The 17610-nt window shown below is 40.8% G+C and overlaps 1 protein-coding gene and 1 pseudogene across 1 annotated transcript; one reads left to right on the forward strand and one right to left on the reverse strand.

Annotated features, from left to right (window-relative positions):
- Positions 1-4798: 4798 nt before the first annotated feature.
- LOC143655619 (olfactory receptor 4C11-like) lies at positions 4799-5716 on the forward strand (annotated as a pseudogene).
- Positions 5717-7395: 1679 nt separating this feature from the next.
- Positions 7396-12062, reverse strand: LOC143659051 (uncharacterized). Its single transcript, XM_077131577.1, has 2 exons — positions 11495-12062; positions 7396-7835 (listed from the first exon to the last, which is right to left on the reverse strand). Exons 1-2 carry the CDS (start codon positions 11882-11884, stop codon positions 7638-7640), a joined length of 588 nt encoding a protein of 195 aa, XP_076987692.1. The 5' UTR covers positions 11885-12062; the 3' UTR covers positions 7396-7637.
- Positions 12063-17610: the final 5548 nt, after the last annotated feature.

Below are 17610 nucleotides of genomic sequence, written 5' to 3' on the forward strand. Positions count from 1 at the left end.
TTAAATAAGAAGAACCTTAGACATGTCATTAAGAGATCTGGATTTTAAGCCTTCATTTGTAAATACTCAGCTGTGTGAGTTTGGGTGATGTATTTCCCTTCTCTTGGCCTCAATTCCACATGTTTAAGGATAAGGAATAAGAACATAAATATTTTCTCATAACTTTTTGTGAGCCGGGGAATCTATTTTTATGTATGTTATAAGTTTTAGGTTTTACAGAGACATTTTAGAGCTAAACCTTCTTACTCACATTTAATCGATGGGGAAATTGAGGCTCAGAAACTTTATTTGACTTGTCATGTACCTTCCTCAAGATTCTTCCAGTTCATTTTTAACAAAAAAGTTAATGTGTTGGGGCATGATTTTCTCCAAGAAGTTTCTCTGGGACATTTGCAACTTCTGGTTACCACTAGATCCGGAGTATCCATATAATATGTCATTATCCCATCTCCATTGCTGTCTCTCACCTCTTTTCCCCAATACCACCTCAAACAAAGAGGTAATTTGTAGGCCAGAGTTATAGGTAGTGATTTTGTCTCACAGGTTGGAAAATAATTTTGAAATTTAATCCATTTTTCCGTTAACAACATGTGACCGCATTAAAACCAAAAATCAAACTTTACTCCCTAATGTTAGTAGGAAAAATCTTAAAAGCTTAAAAGGTAAAAGAAAAGACAAGTATTTAATAATTCCTTTATCTTTTACTTTTCTCACCTCTTTCCTTTCTACCCTGAAGAAAAAACAGAGATGAGATTAGAAATGAAATAATGTCATATTAATGATGTTAAATAAAATAATGTATTTTAATAGCTATATTTTACAAAGGAGGAAATTGTAAAACAAAGAGATTAAGAAACTGACAAGTTCATACAAGTATGTGGTGTAACCAGAACAGAAGGCCATGTATATTTCATCTACATGCACCATCAACTTGCTTCAAAGTCTTTTATGCCTATGGAAGAGATATGCTTAGGCAAATCATATTAGGAATGAGGTTTCCTGACCTGCAATATGGTAATTTGCAGTTTAATTAATGGGCCACATGCTTTGCTTTGGCATTCAGATGGTCTGAGTCGCTCATTGGACAAAACTTGGGGGCTACCTAGGGAGCAACAATTTCCTTGCAGCTGATGAAACCGAAACTTAATTGAGGCATTGTAAGCTTTTGTGGGAATTATTATAAATATTCAATATTGTAAAATCAAAAACATTTTCCTGATGCTTTTCCAAAGTGAACTTGTAGGAACAGAGCTGGCTTCAGAGGCATTTATCTCTCACAGCACAGGAATAATTTATTCCATAATGAAGTTTTCAGAAACTGTATTGGGAAACCTTTCCTTATTTTCACGGCTTCCAACTACCCCTACCCCTACCCTCATGCTTTAGACCCTGCTGTTGTCTAAGCAAGTGTTTCTGGGGAGGAATCATGTGAAGTTGGGCCACCAGATTCTCTCTCTCCCTAGACTCTCCACTCACCATAACCCCCCATGCTAGAAATTGTCACTAAATTGTAAAGAACTATAGTTGGCACATTTTATCCAGACTTCATGATTATGACTGATTAAATTAAAGTTGAAGAGATAGAAAAATATACCAACTGGAATTCATCTATCAGTTCTTAAGGTAAGTTTTTCAATGTCTGAAATATCATGTTACTTCTTAAAACTGGTTTGTTGGGCTCTATAATGAATCTGAATCTTGAAAAAAAAAAAGGAAGTCCTGGAAACTGTTTCCAAAATGGAAGGTTACAGTCTTCCCAAACCTTTCCTGGCCTCAGAGCAAAACTCTCACAAGGACTCTCTGCTCAAAGAAGGACAGAGTGAACACAACATGGTGGTTTGGACAGCCTGGCAGAGCTTCTATTCTTGGGGCTTCCCACACATGAAGAGTTTAAAGTTAGTGGTGATGTTTCAGGAACATTCTATAAGATGGTGCTGCACTTCTACACCTTTGTTCTGGGTTTTTAAGACACATGGTGATGCTAGCTCATGTCCCACAACTGCACACTCCCTCTGATTTGGAGGAAAATGATAATGCACAGGGTCAGGGGGAAAGGAGCTGTGATATAAATTTGGTCCAAGTACCCTGGATAACACTCTTTTCCCTCTGCTTCATGATCACTCTACTTTCTTCTTCCCTCATTTTATTCATCCTCTGCCTTTTCCTCCTTTTTTTATTATTCATTACCTACCTAGTTTTCTTAGTTGTTAAAGTTCCTAAAATGAAATTTTAAAAACTTTGGTTTGGGGCTGGGGCATGAACTTGAGGTGTCAACTGGCATCCTCTTGTACTTCACAAATTTTCTAATTTTTGGATGCAATTCACATGGATGATGGGGATTTGATGTTTATATGACATATGGTGTTAATGCTAGAGAAAGAGGTTATCTAGTAACTATCCTAATTGTAGCTCAAGATTACTCAGCAGAGCACTCTGTAGCAAAGATCAAACATGGATGTAAGAGAACAAGACAAATGATTATAGTACATGGTAAGAAAATTTAGAGACCAAATTAAATAACAAGTATGAAAATCCATATCAATTATTAGTAATAGTATATGAATAATATATGGTATGCTTGTCTTGTTCAATTGAGTACAGATTTAATGACGTTCACAGATATATAGGTGCATAGAGAATAAAGGTAGACATCAATTTGCTGGGTAAAAAAGAGAAGCCATGGGCATAAGTATAAATTTTTGGAAACAGGTTCATTGGAACTGGCTAAAATTCAAACAGTTCGAAGGAAAAATTAAGGATGTTAAAGAAGAGAAAATATTATCCTCTGTACTGTGTATACAAAGATGTATATACAGAGATGTAGAAGAGTCCAAGAATATCAAGAAATAATGGCTGAATTAAATGTAAAAACTTTGAGGTGGTATTGGTCTGAGAAATTATATACAGTGTTAAGGTGTTGATATCTTATCTTCATGTCCTCAGTTTATTTCTTTGCTTATTTAAAACAAAATACATTTGATGACTTTGCCTTCATGGCTGTCCATTATCTGCCCACAAATTTATCTCCATCACTTTTTGATTTAATAAGTTTATAGGTTTCAAAAAGAAGAAAGCCTTCTCTTCCTCTCTATGTGTAGTTGAAGTTACAGATGCTTTCCTGATACAGTATTTTACTCATTTCTCACCTAACTGCCCCTCTACTCATAGCAAAGAGCACTGCCTTTTTTTACTTTAGCCTTCCTTAGGAATTAATTGCACTGAAATTGTTATAATTAATTCATTTTTTATTTTTACTCCTCAGAGATAATTGGAGCTGTCTGTCAGAGATTCTAGTAATAATGTAACTACTCTTATCACATTGAGCTAACATCATTGTAGTTAGACTTATACAATGTTGCAGTTTTATTGTGATTATGTAGCTTTATTAGAGTAAATGGATAATTGAAGTTACTATTTATGAAATATTCTCAACAGAGAAACCCAGTACAAGGTTATTAAATGCTCAAGTTCCATAAAAAAATAACCAAAACTTCAGTTTTACATATTTATAATAAAAATTCCACTGTCTCATTGTTTAAACTTCACAGACCAATTGATTTATACTGTATACAGATCTCAAGTTTTGGAAGTGCAATTCATTTTGTACTATGATGTACACTGTATGTGCCTCTTATGTAATTAATAATTTATCTTGAAACATGTTATACCTCCAGTTCAATTGTAAAGAGGCTGAGGACTTCTTTCCACCACAGCCATGGCAGGTCTTAATAGGTTCTTAGTAATACGGGAAAACTTAGTTGATGGTGTTGTTGATTCATTGATGGATTGGTGATCACTCAGAAAAAAGTTAGAGTGTCACAAACTCATGCTGAAATGAATTCCAGACAATGTGAGATCAATATTAAAAAGCATAAGACAAAACAAAGTTGTTGAATTTGAGGTAATGAGCCAAAATATAAAAGGGAAATTTTCTGATAGATTTGACTCTATAAAACTAAAAATAAAATAAAGTTAAGCTCAAAAACTTAAAAGTATAAAAGAAGCATATGTTAGTGAAGACATTACTCAGGCTTTATAAATATATAAAGTGGCATGTCTAGTTGGACCCTGAGGATGTGAAATATGTTATCATTGCATCTAGCCTGAGTAATGGATGCATACATGGTACCTGTTAATTCCAGGGTCAATGTCTTGAATGGCAATGAAGGTAAAATGGTTAGCATGAGACAAAACATGGAAAAATAATAACTTCTTAAAATATAATCCAACCAAGACACTGAAGAGGTCAGGAATAATGGATGCATATAGGTGTCCAAATCAATAAATATTTTTCTCAATAGAAAATCTCTGATTTTAATATTTTTGAATAATGTAAGAACATTGTTTTCCAGATATTGAGACCAATATCTATGTACATATATAACATGTACATACACATAAAAGACATAAAGTTTCTATTAGAATCTCTATTTTTACATGAATTAAACATTTTAAAACATTAAAATGATTTGCATAAGATTATACAGCAAAGTTAACAATGCTCAGACCTTGATAGAGTGCACAATCAATCACCTGCTCATTTTTATTTTTCCCCACAAAAACCTTCATTCTACACTGGAAGTCTCCATAGCTAAAGATTGGGAATCTGCATTTTAAAATGTCCCATGTGATTATAATGCACAAAACCTTTTGGAACAACTGAGTTTTGCACTCAATTAGCTATATAAAGATGTAATTCAGAGTCCAAGTCTATTGCCCTTGACAAATCAACACTTTCTCAAATTTCTTTGCAGATAAACCATTTAACAGCTGTGTCATTTCCACATCTACTGCAGTCATGGGCCTGAATAACAGTGTTAAGGAGTTTATTCTGCTTGGGTTACCCCAGGATGTTCTAAAGGAGGAAATAGTGATTGTGGTCTTCCTTTTTCTCTACCTTGCAACTCTGCTGACAAATTTACTTATTGTGATGACCATCAGAAACAGTCATCTACTGGAGTGCCCCATGTATTTCTTCCTTTTCTACTTATTCTCTGCTGATGCCTGTTTCTCCACAACCACAGCACCCAGGTTGACTATAGATGCTATATCTGAAAAGAAAGTCTTCTCCTACAGTGAATGCATGACCCAGATCTTTGCATTTCTCTTCTTTGGGTGCATGGAGACTTTGGTGCTCGTCCTCATGTCCTTTGATCACTATGTGGCCATTTGTAAGCCACTGCGATACACAATCATCATGAACAGACGTGTCTGTTGTGTGTTGGTGAACTTGGCCTGAGGGGTATCTTGTGTCCATTCTTTAGCACAGATTATTTTAGCTATGAAATTACCTTTCTGTGGCCCTAATGTTATCAATCAATTCTTCTGTGATATGCAACCTCTGTTGAAACTTGCCTGCATGGATACTTATGTCATGACTCTACTCAATCTTTAATACTGGAACCATTTGCGTGGTGAGTTTTATAATCCTGATGATCTCCTATATTTTCATATTACATTCTCTGAGTAACCCGAGTGCAGAAGAAAGAAAAAAAGCCCTTTCCACCTGTACCTCCCACATAGTTGTGGTCACTTTCTTCTTTGTTCCATGTATACTCACATGCACTCACCCTCTAATCACACTTCCAGTGGATAAGATGGTAGCCGTGTTTTACCCCATCGCTACACCCTTACTCAACCCTCTCATTTACACCTTAAGGAATGCAAAGTTAAGAATACCATGAGAAAATTGTGGTGTAACAAATTGTGGTTTTAGGAGTTGAAAACTCCACTTGCTTATTCTGTAAGTGTTTAAATTGATGGATACAACAGAGAAAATGTTCACATTCTGATGTTTGAAATATAATCCTCTTTCATGAAGACTTTTGGGGAAATAGGTAAAATAATATAAGCATATTTTCAGTTGAGCTGGTGTCACACAGCATGAAAGAACATCAAATGTAGGAGACAATGCCCAAAACTCAATTCTGTTCTCTGCATTGCATCTTGTGCAAAGATCCTCCTATGCCTATTGTGTTAACTGCTTCTTTCTACATTATTCTAGTTTGGGTTTTTGTTCTCCTTGTTTCTAATCCTATTCTTAAAAAGTTGTCCCTGATTTCTATGTGATATGTTTTGTTGGCTAGACCATATTTAGATCGTATTTTCTTGCTCAACATTCAGCCAAATGTCACTGCAAAAGGACCGTAAATATAAGTAATTAAGTCCTTATTTGATACTTGTTTTCTTTTAGTAAAATCCTTAAATGTGGCATTTCATTCTCCTCTTGAATATGTACAAGTAGACAACTCATAATCATCTTTTTAAAACAAGAACAAGCCTGACTATAATAAGTATTCACTGTATCGAGACACAATTTCTCATATTTTAATACTTTTGTTCATCGTGTTAACCATTATTAATTTATAATATTCTGTCCGCAGCCGTCTCGTTCGGCTTCTGATCCCCGGCCGGCAAAGGGAACAGGAGGGGAGAAAGAGACAGACGCAGGCAAACCAACTTAAGTGACAAACACGGGTTCGAGGCACGCAACGGTTGTGAGCACAGACCTTTACTGGAGTTAAGCTTGCATTCTCTGTTACAGGTTCCACGCGGGACAAGATACCCCGCGGGGGAACAACCTCTATGCGGCCGTCAGGTACGGCTCCCTGTGGGTCGTCTCCGCTTACCCCATCCGGGTAACGCCTTATATGCATAATCAAAATCCAATAGGCTAACACCACGTATACAGGGGTGATTGGTAGATGCGGTTGGCGGGTGTGTGCGTCATATGCGGAAGCAGGATGTGGGCACCATCTTGGCTCACTCGATGGGCGGGGGGAACTCTAGAGCAGGCTGCAGCGTGTCCACTAGGCCTGACCCGGGAGGCGGCTCTCCACATCTCCCCCTTTTTTATTTATTTTGACCCAGTGTCTCCATTGATGAGTGAGCTCCCGTGGGCCACTCAGGCCCACTACATGTTTTGGTGCTTTGGGGAGTCTGGACTAGGCTTGCTAGGCACCAACCAGAATGCCTCCTCATATAGAGACCGGAGAGCCCGTGAACTGGAAACAACGTGACTCTCCCTGCAGTGCTTCGCCTCGCAACTGGGTTATGTAGGGGGGCAGGAGAGCGGCAACCAGAGCCGAGAGCGTCATTAGGTGTCTCTGTGCAATGGCCGGAGTCTAGTCTGGCCAGGACCGTGACTCCGCCGTAGAGATCATCCTTTAGACAAAAATTATGACTTCTGGTGCCGCCTTTTACACCCGGGACACGGCCATGGGCTTTGCAGCAGATCCTGTTTTCGAGCGCCCCGCCCTGAGTGGCCGGGACGGGTCATTCGGTGAGGGGAAGGACTGGGTAGCGGGACGGTCGTTGCCAGGAGCATCAGGGGCGAGTGACATAGCCAACATGGTAGTGACACGTAATTGCTGCTGTGTCTGGAACAAGTGTTCTAACAAACATTTAACAGTGACTAAGCCCACTAATAGTCCCACTGCCACGAGGATCCAAGTAGTCAAATTGGGCCAAGAGAACCATGAGGTGACTCGGTTCCACAGACTTTGTACAGTCTCGCCCAGTTTGGAAAGGTCGAAGTCAACGGGGGTCAACTTGATATCCCCAAGCACTCGAAGGTCTGAATCCACCTGTTGGGAGAGGTTAGTAAAGGTAGGGAGGTTTTAAAGCTGGTCCCCTTTCTATATGATAGAAGGGTGACTAGCGCTCCTGTTGTCATCTTGTCGTTCGTCGCCATCATCAGCAGAGTTGGAGACCGGATCTGGTGGCTCTGGTTGGAGGCTTATAAATTTTCTGGGCAACAGTTCCTTGGCGTCCTCGGGCGACGTCACGGTTCTCACCAGTCTTTCCGGAACCCACACAGGTTGACGTCCTGGTTCCTGGGGAAAAACACAAACAGAGCCTCTGGCCCAGCTGAGCACTGGGTCAGGGCCTTGCCATTGTCCTGACAGGACATCCTTCCAACGGACTAGACCTCTATGTGGAGGACTCGGAGTAGTGTGCTGAAGAGCAGGTGCCATTCCTAGTGAATTTTCATTTAAAAAATTATATGTAAATAAGGCTACAGACAGTTGAGCCTTCGGGGACAGGCCGTGGCCTATTCCCCCTTTCTGTTTTTTGAGCAAGTCTTTAAGAGACCTGTGTGCTCTTTCAATGATTCCTTGCCCTTGAGGGTTGTAGGGGATACCATGTTTTAATTGCACTTCCATATTTTCACAAAATCTTTGAAAGGTTTTGCTGGTGTAAGCAGGTCCGTTATCTGTCTTTAAAGTTTTTGGCTTACCCCAAGCTGCCCAAGCGGCAAGGCAGTGTGCAATTACTTGGTGGACTCTTTCTCCTGTTTCAGCAGAGGCAAACAAAACTTGAGAACATGTATCTACTGACACATGTAGGGGAATGGAAAAAAAGCAGTCTTTAAGATCCAAGATGAAAATGTGCCAATGCTCTGGTAGAGCTGAAATAAGGGGCAGCCCCATCTGAACAGGTCCTAAGGGCTCCATACAATTATTAATAGCCCTTAAGTCATGCAACAGTCTCCATTTACCTGACCTCTTTTTTATGACAAATATAGGGGTGTTCCAAGGAGATGAGGAGGGAATGATGTGGCCCTTTTTTAGTTGTGCTGACACTAGAGTGTGTAATGCTGAGAGTTTTTCCTGTGGCAAGGGCCACTGAGGCACCCAAACCGGGGTCTTGGTTTTCCACCTTAGTCTTATAGGTGTGGGTGGGAATCTCCCCTCAGTGGCCCCTAGGAAAAACCCAGGTCTCGTCTGTCAGAATTGGAGACCGCCTGTATAGGCATTGCGCGCCCCTGCAATGAGGCTCCTAAGCCTTTGCCAGGGACATATCCCATTCCTTTTAACAAGCGCTTAGAAGTTGAAGAGCAGCCACTGGTCAAGGTAATGTCCATTTGGGTTAGGACATCTCTTCCCCATAAGGACACGGGCAGGGCTAACACATAAGGCTGAAAGCTACCTTGATGTCCTTCTTCATCTATCCAATGAAGGGCAGTTGCACTCAGCATGGGTGCTGAGACCTGGCCTATTCCTCTAATGGTGTCCTCCGCCTTGCACGTCGGCCAGGCGGAGGGCCATTCCTGTTGTCTTATGATCGACCGATCGGCCCCGGTATCTAGCAGGCCCATGAAGGATCTGCCTTGTACCTTAAGTGTCAGCATGGGTCGGGACTCCAGGGACATATGGAGGCCCTCAAAAACCTCTCCAGTAGATCCAAACCCCTTATTTCCTCTCTGTCTGGGTCTACTCGGAAAGGATGCATGTAAGCTGGGCAAGAGCAAGAGCTGTGCCAGCTTATCACCTTCTGCAATGACTAGAGTGCCTTGCTGAGATTGTACCATAACTTGAGCATAGCCTGTGAAATCTGAATCTACAATGCCTGGTATAACTGTTAACCCTCCTAGGGCTGTGGATGCTCTTCCTATTATGAGTCCTACGGTACCTGGTGGTAAGGGCCCTTTAAAGGAGGTCCCCACCAATCGGACGCCCATGGAGGGGGTCAGTACGAGTCTGGAGGTGGCACGGAGGTCCAGTCCGGCTGATCCAGAGGATGCACGAACTTGGACAGGTGCTGCGTTGTCGAATGGTGAGCAAGGGGGCGGGGGCCCACCACGAGGGCGGACCCCCTCTGCCCGTTTTTTGGAACCTGCTCAGGACGGCCGGAGAGGCGTTCACCCTGCGCACTGAAGGCTGACCTACAGTCTTCTGCGCGATGGGGTCCCTTGTGGCAACGGCCACATAGCCTGGTTACCGCACACGGTCTATCAAATTGTTGGGTAGCAGGCGGTTGGCCTTTATTGGGACAGTTTCTTTTAAGGTGTCCTGACTGGCCGCAGTGATAACAGCCCTTAGGTCTTGTTCCTAAGTCTTTGGGTTTCTTTGTAGTTACCTGCAAGGAGCTGGCTAGCATGGCAGCTAGACCTGCATTAGTCAACGGGCTGCCAGCGTCCCTGCAGAGCCGAACCCAATCCATCAAGCTTTTTCCTCTGTTTTGTGCCAGGATGACTTTACATTCCTTGTTGCACTGTTCAAAAATCATTTGTTTAACTACAGTCTCTGCCACTCCTGGATCTGAAAAAATTCTCTCAGCTGCAGTTTGCATCCTGGCTAGAAAATCTACGAATGGTTCAGTGGGGCCCTGGTGTATGTTACTGAGTGAAGCTTGAGCTTCTCCCTGGCCTGCCAACTTCTTCCAGGCTCCTACGAAACAACGGAAAATCTGTCCGTAGACTTCCTGAGGGAACCCTGTTTGATTCTGGGAATGGGCACCTCTCCCTAATAGCATATCTGCATTCCATCCGCCATGTCTCCCCGCTGCGTTTCTCGCAGCTTGTTCCTCAACCAGCTCCTCAAACCATGCTTTCCAATCTATGTATCGGCCCTGTGGTAAACAAGCACGGGCCAGCTGAAAAATATCTGCGGGTGTATGATTCAGGGCGGAAAGGTTTTCAACCATATTCAGGGTAAAAGGAGCATTGGGGCCATACTGATGGACGGCCTGCCTCAACTCCTTTAAAATTTTGTAATCATATGGCTCATGCTGATTGTTACCTTGGGGATTGATAATAACTGGGAACATTTCTGAGGCTGGTTCTGGTTTAAGTGGTTGGTAACCACCCAGCATGCCAAAAGGTCTAAATGTTGAAAAAGGAGTCCACTTCCAGAAATGTCTCCCTCTGCTGCCTGACGACGGAAAACTTTGAGGGCCCGCGTACGCGGGCGGGGGGCACAGCTGTAACTGCCCCTCCCCCGACCAGCCTGTAGGGGGTTCCGGGTCTCGCAAAGGAGGGCCACTGTAATTACCTGATTCGGCCACCAGAGGGAGCCCGTGGTGAGGGTTTTTGGCGAGATCACCAAAACCATTCACCGGAAGCCGCCTCGCCCCTGCAGCAGGCGCTGGCGGGGCGGAAGGCTGCGTGGGTGAGACAGGGGGCCTCCCCCAATCGATCAGCGGAGGCGCGTCTGCACCCTCGGTCTCATCACCATCTGACTCTGAGTCAGAGGTGTCTGAACTAGTGCTTGACTCTGGCGGCTTGCAAGGTGGCGGCTCACTCTTACAGGAGCCGTCCGCGGACGAAGCCGACCGAGTCTCTTGAAGCGCGTGCCGTGCCTGTAGCAGGGCAGGGGACGGACTGAGGCCCGTAGCAGCTTCTGCCTCAAGACAAGCACGGACGGTCTCCCAGATAGGGACCAGGATCGGATCCATACAAAGGCCCGTCCGGCGCGCCCGTTCTATATCATTACCAAGTTTTAACCAAGAGGGCAGACTGAGGCTCCCGGAGTGGACGAACCAGGGGGCAAAAGCAGCAATATCGTCAAGGAACCGCAGGAGGGAACTCTCCTTAACCGAGATACCCCGCTGCTTCAAAAGGGTCTTTAAGGGAGCTAACAAAGGTGAACTTCCTGACTGCCCCATGCTTGCAGTCGGCACTGTACTTTAATCACTCGGAGAGCTCTTCCGAGTCCCCGGGGCTACCTGAAAGCCCGCGGGCCTTAACTCTCACGTAATAAGAAGCACTCACCTCCTCGCGGTGATCAGGCGCGAGAAGTCCGCTGCGAGCTCGGGATGCACGTACGGCTCTCCTCGCAGAAGAGGTGTCAAGAGAAGGTTCCCCGTACGGGCCACCACTTGTCCGCAGCCGTCTCGTTCGGCTTCTGATCCCCGGCCGGCGAAGGGAACAGGAGGGGAGAAAGAGACAGACGCAGGCAAACCAACTTAAGTGACAAACACGGGTTCGAGGCACGCAACGGTTGTGAGCACAGACCTTTACTGGAGTTAAGCTTGCATTCTCTGTTACAGGTTCCACGCGGGACAAGATACCCCGCGGGGGAACAACCTCTATGCGGCCGTCAGGTACGGCTCCCTGTGGGTCGTCTCCGCTTACCCCGTCCGGGTAACGCCTTATATGCATAATCAAAATCCAATAGGCTAACACCACGTATACAGGGGTGATTGGTAGATGCGGTTGGCGGGTGTGTGCGTCATATGCGGAAGCAGGATGTGGGCACCATCTTGGCTCACTCGATGGGCGGGGGGAACTCTAGAGCAGGCTGCAGCGTGTCCACTAGGCCTGACCCGGGAGGCGGCTCTCCACAATATTCAGTTTAATAAACTTTTTTGTAATTTAAATCAATGAACAGCACACAAAAGTTTTGACTGGTGAATTTATGACAATTTTATAAAATTTATGACATTATATAATAAAAATCAACACTTCATGGATAGATTATGGATATGAAAAGACAAAAACTGACATAATGACATAAAAGAGAGATATTAAGAACCATATAATGTATTAGTTTAATCCATCCAAAAAGAAGAAATTAACTGAAGTGAATACAGAACAGAGTATATCAAGGAAGTAAAATTTCTAATGCGTAATAAGCACAATTTTAAGACAGTGAAGTGTCTCACTGATTAGAGGGTAAGATTCTTTGGGTACCTGTCTCAAACATGTACTTCTAATTTAGGTGGAATGTTTTGGTCTAAAAAGCTATAACCAATAATGTCCTTTGTTCAAATTCTGTCATCCTAAAGGAACAGCATCTTGTAATTGGATTTCCTCCAGAGAATTTCCTCCCTGGAATGTCCAGGATAAACATTTTTATATTCTTGATTTAGATTTTTCATTGCAGCTCATTAAATTTTTATTCTGGTTCAGGTACTGTTGACTAATGAGTTCAGACCCCAAGAGCCAGTTCACGAAGAAGTATTGGGAGCAAAACAAAGAAGATTCTTTTCATATAGAGCTGAGGACTGGCTTCTAAACCTGTAGATTTCTCTAAATAATGCCCACATTCTTTACTGGAAAACCTCTCAATCTGAGACAAGATTTTTCTGGTTTCTGACTTAAACTTTCAACAAACTACTTGCCTTTTCACAAGTTTACTAACATTATTCTATGCTATAGTTTAACATTGCTATATACAGAAGGTAAAGTTAGAGTTGAAAAAAAGTCAATGGAGGAAGGAGAGATGGTAATGGACCTAAGGCAATGTTGTGAATAAGGATTTTACTTTATATATTAGGAATGGCCTCTGGACATATGCATCTGTGGAAGAACAGTGATGATCACAAAGTTCCTGCCCGCAACACCCCATACACCCCTTGAGGTAGGACAATAGGGCATCGATGCTGTGATCCCTCGTCTTCTATTCAGCTTTTAAAGAGTTAATGCTGAGCTTTAAACTTCAGCTGCAAACTTCATGGGACAAAAAAATTTCCCCTAAAGTTTCAAAACCTCCCCAAACTATTGAACCCTCCCCAAACCAGAAAAGATAATACAATCATGGGCCCCAGACATACCCTTAGTTAATGGCAGAAAGCCTGGGATCATAAAGACTGCTTACTATCTGCCTCAAAACAAAGTTGAACATGTGATGGCAGGCCACACACTCCAAAACATATCCCTCCCTAGAAAAAAGACCTGATTACAAACCATGTAAGACCCTAGTGTTCAAAAGTTATGGTGGAAACCTGCCACTAGCAAAAACCTCCCTTCAAAGCATGCTAACTCACCCCCACTCAGTGCGTGTCATTCCTTTAGCATGTCTGCATTAACTTCTTTTATATGTACCCTCTCTCTTTTTCCTTAATAAACTTTACTACTTATTTCTGCTGGTGCTCTCATCTCTAAATTCTTTTACTGTTGAGACTTCTGTACCTGGAACAGCGCTCAGCTAACACTACTGTCAGAAGGTTACTAGTTACAGTTTCTTATTTCTTATTATTAGTACACAAAATATGTTTATAGTAAATATGTATACTATATATATAGTTTAGTATATTTAGATAGTATATATATATGTATATCTAGGATTGGTTGAACTTAAGTGACTATTAACTATACAAAATTAGGGTAAATCTATGAAATCATAGTTTAAAAATACCTCATATATATATATATATATATATATATATATATATATATATATATATATATATATATATATATATAACAATGTTCAGAATTTGCAACACATCATCATGCAAATTGAATACCATTATTCATACACCAATCTTTCTAGTCCTCCTGATAATCTTTTGATTTTCTGTTTTATAGATTAGGAAACTAACATCCAAAGATTTGAAGTTCATGATCACTACAATTAGTTGCTCCAATAAGACATGTCTTTCAAACAGACATATTTTTTAACACTATAGAAACATCCTACAATAGTAAATTTTATTTAAGTGAAAAGCAGAGGTAAGAAATGTATCTCTTTATTCTCATCGAAAATTGTGGAGGAGACAGTGCAATGGGAGGTTCCTCTATATAATACTCCCAGATTCCCCATTTACCCTTCAGATTCTATCCACCTTCAGTAAACAACTTTATGTGTTACTAGCACAGGGATGGACAGTCTGTGATTCTGGAACCCACTGAAGCAGGAACAGTCATGGCCACTCTAGAACAGGTGGAAGATCTCCATAAGCAATAGGCTAAAGTGAAAAAGAGAAATATGTCATGGCTCACCATGCTTCTTTTGGAAAGTTGCTGTTCAGGGGAGATCATGAAGAATGTTTTGGACCTAATTACAAGGTTGCTGGTAGTGCAGGCACAAGAAGGCAAGAAAAGAAGTATGGTTTACAGATGGCTTCCTCTGCCTAATTTCCTAGCGCTCATGCTGTGTTTATTCATAAACAGATGTAGGAAAGTTCATTTATTGTTTCAGATTATTGCTCAATTTCCTAACCTGATCCAAGCAAATTACCACATGGTTGAGCTTAAGCAATGTGTGACACTTTAACTGAAGTAGGCTTATCAGAAAGTCTTACTTACAATGGGTTTACTTCCACAAGAATGGATTAGATTTAAGAACGTGTTTTTCTCGGGTACATACAGCTTCAAACCACTACATATATGTCATTTAAATGAAAGTTTATATAAAGCACCATGCCAATTTTGGGTTTTTTTATTTTTTTATTTTAATTTTAATATTTTCTTGGTGTGGGCAGACTCTGGGATTTGAATCTGGGTCTCTGGCATGGTAGACAATAATTATGCCACTGAGTCACCATTGCACCACTCAGATTTTGGCATTTTAAACTTCATTTTAATGGAAAGGAGAAAAACATTTCTAACGAAATCTAAAATGTAAGTCAAGACAACAAGCACAGGAATACTTGATCTAGAACTAATAACATATCTAACACAGCTATATGTATGTGCATAATCAGCATAGTCCCTTCACAAATCTAGATGATATAGCTACCTCCTTGTCTGGACCCTGGATGTCCAACACTTGATTCTCAGGAGCAAGTGAAGGTTGTAATCATATGGTTCATCATGTGATTTTCCATACAGGTGAGTGATTGAGGAAGAAGTACAGAAGTGTTAGCATTATTATTTTATTCCTGTTTATACATATGTTTAACATCGTATTTGAAAACATAGCTACATGATCTCTAGTCAAATAATATTTATTGTTTGTGTTTCACTAATCTCAATCTAGGTATGTTTTTTTAATTTCATATTATGAACACATATGCACCTGCACATACACTCCCTCGATTCATTGAAAAAATAAAAGAAGACTTTCCATAAGATAGCAAAACCTAATATCATAATACTTCCTAGAGATAAACCTGCTTTTTTGTGTTTGTATCAGATTTTTAATTTTAATAATTGAGAAGATAAATGAAGGATTAAAAACAGTTATTTTATACTGTTTCCTGTTGATGAATATTCATTTATTTAACCTACATTTGATTTATAAAAATTGTTCAAATCATAAGGAAGTCGAAAGGAATAAAATTGTGTAAAAATTATTTAACATTTCCAGGTATTTCTTTAAACTGAGTCTTCAGAAATGGACCTGAGGGACAAAGTTATTGATTTTAAATAGAATCCATATTGGAATTCTAAACAAAGGTTTTTTTCATATATGACTTAATTGGTCACCATAAATGGTAATATATTTCATGTATTATCACAAAATCCTGTTATTACTATCAGCCTCATATTTTTTACTAATCTTAGATAGTTTTTATTATCCATCCTCATGCAGATGGATTTATAGCATCTTTAGTCTTTCAGACATTGAATTTTTCTGGATTGCAAAGCACTTGCCTTCAGTAAGCTACAGAGTACAAATCCACTTTTAAAAACAGTTGATTAAACTAATGGAAGCTTCATGTATGTTTACATCGCCTTGTGCAAATTTTCAAGATTAGTGTTCCACAGGTTTTTAGATTTCTACATGAACAAAGAAGTCATCCAAGTACCAATTCTAAACCAAGGCAGTTTTCCAACAAAGGTGATTGAAAACAAAGAAAAGCATATAAGAAGAGTTGCCATATTGGAGGGAGATTGTTTGATTTATTTACCCTGAACGTTAAAACATTATTAAAATTGATATGAAGAGTGACTGACATCAATGGCCATTATTTCACAATTTCAGAGGGGAAATAAAAAATAGGAAAAAAGGGGACCCCCAAATGTGGACAAAGTAGGAGCTAAGGGGGATGATCTCTGTGTTACTCAGACATAGAGTGAAATTTTATAATGTGTCTATCATTCCCTCATATCAACAAGATTTCTATGTGCTATTTAATATCTAGTGTATATATATATATACATATATATATATATATCCTGATATATATATATATATCAGGATAATGTACAAAAGTGAAGAACATGCCCTGGGCAATCTGTCTTTATGTGGTTGTTTCCATTGCTACAAAGCCAGTCAATGTACATTGTTGTGTACAAATAAAGCAAGTAATATTATTAGGCATATATCATTTGATGAAACCTGTGTTAGCTAGGGTTCTCTAGAGCTACAGAATCAGCAGGAGATATCCATATATACATTATTTTTAAAAGTGTCTTATGTAACCATGTGAATGTACAGTCCAAGGACTGTAGGACCGACCACAAGCTGGTAACTCCGATGAAGGTCTGCAATGAACTCTCAGTAGAGGCTAGTTGGGCAATGGGAGAGTGTAAGCATCCAAGGTCTGTAGGGCAGGCCACAAGCTGGCAACTCTGATGAAGTTTCTCAAAGAATTCTCAGGAGAGACTGACTGTACAACCATGGGAATGGAAGAGTCCAAAATCCAGAGGGCAAGCTATGAAGCTGGTAACTCCAAAGAAGGGTCTGGACAAACTTCACAGGAGAGGCTCACTGGATGAAGGAGGGAGAGTGACAGTTTCTCCTGAATCCATCTAGCAATATTCAACTGTCCTGCATACAACCGGAAATGCATTAAATCTCCCCAGAATAGGGTGCAAGTCCTTGCATAGTATTCACTCTAAAACTTGATATTTTACAACTTAAATACTGTGACATGAACAAAACAGCATTACAGTCCTTGCTTCTATAATTGATCATGTGATCATTGATTTATTTATCACTGCCTTCTTCCAACCCATTCCACACTCTTTTACCCTCAGCAAGCACTCAAGCTGCCAGTGGCTCTTTGCCTGTTCGGGTGAACCAAACCTTCATTCCTGAAGTTTGAGAGCCATTGGTAGGCCTGCCTGGATAGGGTTGTTGAAGTTTTCCAGTGATTTTTAATCACAGGGCATGATAGTACAGTCTAAACTCAAAAACCCAAAAGCTTCAAGAGTGCACAGACAAGGAGACAGGCACCAGGAAGTAAACCAAGCCATGTTCCTTGAATGTGCAA

The sequence above is a fragment of the Tamandua tetradactyla genome, chromosome 2 (genome assembly GCF_023851605.1).
Source record: "Tamandua tetradactyla isolate mTamTet1 chromosome 2, mTamTet1.pri, whole genome shotgun sequence".
Taxonomy (NCBI): Eukaryota; Metazoa; Chordata; class Mammalia; order Pilosa; family Myrmecophagidae; genus Tamandua; species Tamandua tetradactyla.